Source organism: Coffea arabica, chromosome 11c (assembly GCF_036785885.1).
Source record: "Coffea arabica cultivar ET-39 chromosome 11c, Coffea Arabica ET-39 HiFi, whole genome shotgun sequence".
Taxonomy (NCBI): domain Eukaryota; kingdom Viridiplantae; phylum Streptophyta; class Magnoliopsida; order Gentianales; family Rubiaceae; genus Coffea; species Coffea arabica.
The window spans coordinates 34,193,652-34,199,494 of record NC_092330.1 but is presented as its reverse complement, the minus strand read 5'-3'; the positions used below and the strand labels follow the sequence as shown (position 1 = coordinate 34,199,494).

Genomic DNA, 5,843 nt, shown 5'->3' with positions numbered 1-5,843 from the left:
AAACATATGGGAGTAGAACAACAATAGTAAAACTACATGTATATCGAAAACCAGAAAGAACCTAATAGAAAAAAATGTGACAGAGGTATTAGTAAAACTACACGTATTTGGGAAAGAAAATAGAACAGCTTAATAAAGGTATTAGTGTAAACCAAGAGACAAAATAATAATTGCTGATTTAAATTCTTCTCCTTATGCAATGGCAGTGTATTGAAATCATCATCATAAATAGTCAGTAATAACTGCTAATTTAATTCTGTGATGACCGTACAGTGTCTAAATGAATCGAAGGACATCTAAGTAATTATAGCAAAATTAAAGTTAGCACAACTTGTACCTAGAACTGTTAATCGAACCGGATAACTCGCGAGTTGAGCTTGACCCGACTTGATAAGAGCTCGGCTCGGCTCGTTTATAGAGAGAAACGATCCGAGCTCGAGCTCTAATCAGTACTTGTTTTATAAACGAGCCGTGCCATTGAAGCTCAGTAGGCTCGAAGAGCAGGGGTTTATCGTCATTTCATTGTGTATGTGGTATTGTAACCTAAGTCATTTTCCCGTAGTCTTAAATTTTCTTTCTTCTTTTGGTCTTACCTTTTCCAGTTCCACAGCCGCAGCCGCACGCCCGCACCCTCTATTCTCAACACTGTCACCGACTCACCATTCTCCAATTCATCCATCACCTCACCTCCATCAAGACCATTACCTATCCGTCTACTATCGCACCGCCAGTCGCCATCCCTAATTTTTTCTTTCCTTGTTCGGTCTTTCCTTTCCTCCTTCCACAGTCGCAGCCGCACCCTCCATTCTCACCACCGTCACCATCTCACCAATCTATTCATCTCACTTCCATCACCATTATTTTCTTGTTCACATCAGGGTTGAGTCCCCTAACAAAAACCAACTCACTGTAGGCAGTTGGTTGCTCAATTCGACCAATTTTTGCTCAGTCCCAACAGAAACCATCTCACCGCCATAATTGAATCTCCTTCTCATGAATCTGTGAGCAGCGCCATACGGAGTTATCTCAGTAGAGCCAGGGGCCTCTACCATATCCCAATTCGCTGCATTCTGGTAATCATTTCTTCTCAATTTTTGCAATTTATTTTGGTTTTTAGAGGCTGTGTTGGTTTCCTTAGAATATTTTTTTGGTTTTTGTAATTTTTGCAATTCATTAGTAGATATTGCATTTGTTGGTCATTTAGGTAATTTCCTTAGAATCTTTTTACGCGACTTTTGTTCTAGAGCTTCATCCAACATATGAAAGTCCACCATGTGCATTTTTTATGTTGAAGATGTACAAATTAAGTTGTTTTAAATCTCTTCAGGTTAAATTTAGGCCCTAATCTTTCTTTCTTTTCTTTTTTTTGTGCTAATTCCCTTTTTCTTGCTTGTGTTGCGTCACATTATGCTGAATATTGCAATGTAGACTTGAATGAGTATTGGGTGAATGAATATTGCAAAAATGGTCATCATGCGTTTAATGAAGTTGCAAATTACTACTAGTTGCTAGTCCTTTTGTTTTGTAACTGAAAAACTGACATGGGAAAAGCAAAAGCTTGATTAACTAGTTTAATCTTAGCTTAGTGGGCTAAATGGAAACTATCAACTTTTGATGGACTGGGTCGAAACTGTGTATTGTTGTTTCCCAGTTTGGCTTTATAAAAAGAGCAAATCAAGAGTCGTTTAAATGCTGGAAGTTGGAAGTGCATATTTTGTTTCTTTCTTATAGCACTTTATTTACATTTGTGGTCCTATTCCTATAGCACTTAACTTAGGATATAACATTTTAATCATAGGTTAGGTTCTGATATTCTAGCAATACTAGTTATACTTTTGGTTCTACGCTAAAATAATGGTCACTTATGGTGTCGGTTGGGAATATAGTTAGCCTGCTACATCCATTTATTGAAACCAGCCAATGTAAAGTAGAATTTTGATACTCAATGACAATAATTATTTGGAGATGCTGATCAGTCAGCTAAGTCCCACCCAAACAAAATTTGTTATCTAACATGAACGATGGCTTATTGGTTATTACCATGTGACTGAATACCTCATTTCTTAATGTCACAGATATGCTAGTCCTCAGATTCACAACTATAAGCATAGGCTATTCCCAAAAATCTTGATGACTAATAATAGGATGAACATTTGGAATCCAAATTCAGCTAAGGATTGGTTGGATCTGACAAGTTGGATGGTTGTTAAACCAAGTTTCTTCTAGTACATGGTTTTAATCATATCATATGCTGGTCTGTCATAAGACATACTCCCTTCCCTGCATTATGCATGACAATATTTGAGTTGCCTTAATGCTTTAGAAAGTTGAGAATATAACTACTGTAAAACAAAATCTAGATAACATTTGGGCAGGCATTACTGCATTTTTTGCCTTATTACACAGTACTAGTTATTGATCTACAGTATAATGTATAAACTCTCGAAACTAGCTTCCAAATAAGAAAACTGTTAAATAATTCATGACATCTCAAAATAGGAAACTTGGCTTGAAGTGGGCATTATTTCTTGGAATCTGTTTTATTACTTTTGTACCATATTCTTAGAAATGTTATTCTAAATTTCTGTTTTGGCTAATCAGAATCTGTATTGGTTATTAAATGAGTTTTGATTAAGGAATGTACAGCTCTTCATTCAACTGATTTCAAGGTTCATCATCAAATCCTGTGATGGAGCAAAATAATGAAGACTTGGAACAATTGAACTACAACAAAGAAAGAGCTGATGAAATGAGTGAAAAAGAGATAGAAATAATAGAAGATAATAACAATGAAGGAGGACAGCAAGTAGATGGAGATGGAAGAGCTAGTCCTTTTGAGAAAAAATAAAGGAAGAAGAAATTTAGCATATGGGATGAAATGAGTAAAGTAATGCTAGATAATGGGACGGTCAAAGTGAAGTGCAACCATTGCAAGGAATTTTTTTACCAAAAATGCAATCGGAGCCACATCTCAGCACAAGAGACACTTGAATTCTTGCCTATAAAGAAAGATGGCCATTGGGGAGCAAAGCAAACAAAAGCAACAAGTGCTGTCATTCACCGAAGGCCCAAGTGATGGTATCACTTCCATTACAAATTTCTCGTATGATCATGCCAAGGTAAGAGAGCTTGCATCATATATGATTCTTGCGCATGAGTACCCTTTTTCTATGATGGAGCATGTGATTTTCAACAAATTCATGAAAGCGGTTTCTCCATTTTATAAAAAGATTAATCGACAGACTGTTAAGGAAGATTGTATCAGTACTTATATAATTAAAAAAAGGAAGATGAAATCATTGTTGAAAGGTGCTAGTAAGATTAGCATTACCACAAATTTGTGAAAATTTGGTCAAAAAATTCAATATATGGTTATGACTGGTCATTTTATTGATTCTGATTGGGTGCTACAAAAACGTGTGTTAAATTTTTGCAATGTTCCTCCTCCCCATACTAGAGTTATTATAGCTGATGCTCTGAGTAAGTGCTTTATTGTTTGGAGAATTGAGAATAAGGTTTCTAGCGTAACTGTTGATAATACTTCATACAATGATGTGTGCATTAGGAGACTTTGCTCTAAGAAAGAGATTAAGTATTGGAGAAAAAAATTTTCATATTAGATATTGTGCATATATACTTAATCTCTTAGTGCAAGATAGTCTTGGTCAACTTGGTGATATGATTGATGTTGTTAGAGAAGGGATAAAGTACTTGAACAATTCTGAATATAGGCTTCTTGAATTTGCCAAAAATAAAAAACAGCTTCAGTTGCCTCTAGAAAGCTAATTTTGGATTGTCCAACAAGGTGGAATAACACCTATTTGATGTTAGTTTCGAGTTTAGAGTTTAAGGATGTCTTTCCAAGATATGCAGACATTGACCCCGAATTTCACTATATTCCTACTAATTTTGAGTGGATGAAAGTGGAAGAAGTGTGCAAATTTCTAGGAATATTTCATGAAATCACTGATATGATTTCCGGGTCCGAGTATCCAACAGCTAACATTTTTCTTGTGGAGCTCTATAGGATTAAAGAGCTTTCAAATGGAAAAGCTCTTAATCCTTTTGAGCATATTCGAGTTATGGCTGGAAGTATATCTGTTAAATTTGATAAGTATTGGGGGGAAAGTAATGTGCTGCTATCTTTGAGTGCAATTTTGGATCCGAGATACAAATGTTTCTTATTAATCATGCTTTTCTGGTGATTTATAATGAGGATACAACTCCTAGATTCGTGGTTGAGATTAGAGACATTCTTTATGAGCTTTACAATGAATATGTTTATTGTCACATTGTTTCCCATTCTGAACAACAACAGAGGCATGTTGTAAAAAGAAGACAAAATGAAGGTTCTAGTTCTTCTAGTAAGAAACAGAAAATGACTGGACCCGCCATTTTAATTGGTAAAGAAAAGTTTCACATGCATGTGAGTGAAATTGATAGGACTCCACAAAAAAAATCAGATTTAGATGTTTATTTAGAGGCGAGTAGGTCTGTTTGTGATGCAAATGCAAATCTAAATGTTTTGGGTTAGTGGAAAGGGGAAAGATTGAGATTTCCTATCTTGTCAAGGATCGCTGCCGATATACTCTCCGTTCCTATTACAACTGTGGCTTCAGAATCTACCTTCAACGCCGGAAGTAGAGTAATTAATGATCGACGAGCTTCTATGTCAGTTGAGACGGTGCAAATGTTGCTTTGCGGCAACGATTGGATCCGCAATCTTCATGGCCTAAAGAATAAGTCTCGCGTAAGTAACTAATTGGATGTTGTTGTTGTTGTTACAGTTTCCTTATATCTGATTTTGAAGAATTTTATAACTTTTATACTTTTGTTTTGTAGGAATCACTTGGTGCGGCCGAATCAATCACATTTGAGGAAGTTGAACTTCCTGAATAATTCACAACCTGATTTGGTGGCTGTTGATGTTGCTTAGTAGCTGTTGATGTAATTTTTCATGTTGTAATCTGATCTGGTTTGGACATTTTGGTTTGGACATGTTGTAATCTGATCTAATTTGGACATTTTGGTTTGGACATGTTGTTATCTGATTTGCTTTGGACATTTTGGTTCGGACATGTTGTAATCTGATCTAATTTGGACATTTTGGTTTGGACATGTTGTTATCTGATCTGCTTTAGACATTTTGATTTGGACATGTTGTAATCTGATCTGGTTTGGACATTGTAATCCGAGTTTGGACATTTTATTCCTCCATTTGATGGTTTTTGCTGCAGTTTTAACTTCTTTTTGACTCCATAATTATTAGGTTTTGGCTTTTTATATTCGAGCTTGTTGCAGTATTAGACTCTGCCTTGTATTGTTATTTGACATGGCTTGTCGAATTGAAGATGATATATCAGGGAATGTGTATCTTCTTTGTTCAGGCTAAATATGAGTGTAACAAAAGCTGATATGCTGTTTCCCGTAAACGAGCTCGAGCTCGAAAAGCTCGGCTCGATTTGGTACTCGAGTTCTAGATCGAGCTCGAGTTTTCTATCCAGTCCATCGAGTCAATCTCGAACGCCTTGTGAAGCTCGAATTATTAATCGAGCTAGCTCGAATTATTAATCGAGCTAGCTCAATTAGAGGTTCGAGTCGAGCTCGATTGTCATATGTTCGAGCTCGACTCGGATCGTTTAACAGCTCTACTTGTACCCACTGCTCCAATGACACGAAACTTCAAATGCGATTGCATTCCCAAAGTATCCATAACCTTAAACACAGTAGTAGCGTACTTCCTCTGGCCCATAAAATTTACTATCATTTCGTCACTTCTTTTCTCCCAAACTAATTGTCATTTTATAAAAGCCAATTCACATTTTTAAATGAATTTTTATCTT

At 36.0% G+C, this 5,843-nt stretch overlaps 1 protein-coding gene across 3 annotated transcripts; it reads left to right on the top strand.

Moving 5' to 3' along the window:
- Window positions 1–594: 594 nt before the first annotated feature.
- LOC140017088 (zinc finger BED domain-containing protein RICESLEEPER 2-like) lies at window positions 595–5,236 on the top strand. Of its 3 annotated transcripts, none has more exons than XR_011823406.1 (4): window positions 595–1,073; window positions 2,647–3,119; window positions 4,573–4,750; window positions 4,843–5,236. XR_011823406.1 is itself a non-coding variant. In XM_072071456.1 (4 exons), exons 2-4 carry the CDS (start codon window positions 3,012–3,014, stop codon window positions 4,897–4,899), a joined length of 381 nt encoding a protein of 126 aa, XP_071927557.1. In that variant the 5' UTR covers window positions 595–1,073; window positions 2,647–3,011; the 3' UTR covers window positions 4,900–5,236. The 3 variants fall into 3 exon arrangements, 2 of the variants coding, with proteins under 2 accessions (XP_071927557.1, XP_071927558.1); XM_072071456.1 differs by having other exon boundaries at window positions 4,535–4,750; XM_072071457.1 differs by having other exon boundaries at window positions 2,637–3,119; window positions 4,535–4,750.
- Window positions 5,237–5,843: the final 607 nt, after the last annotated feature.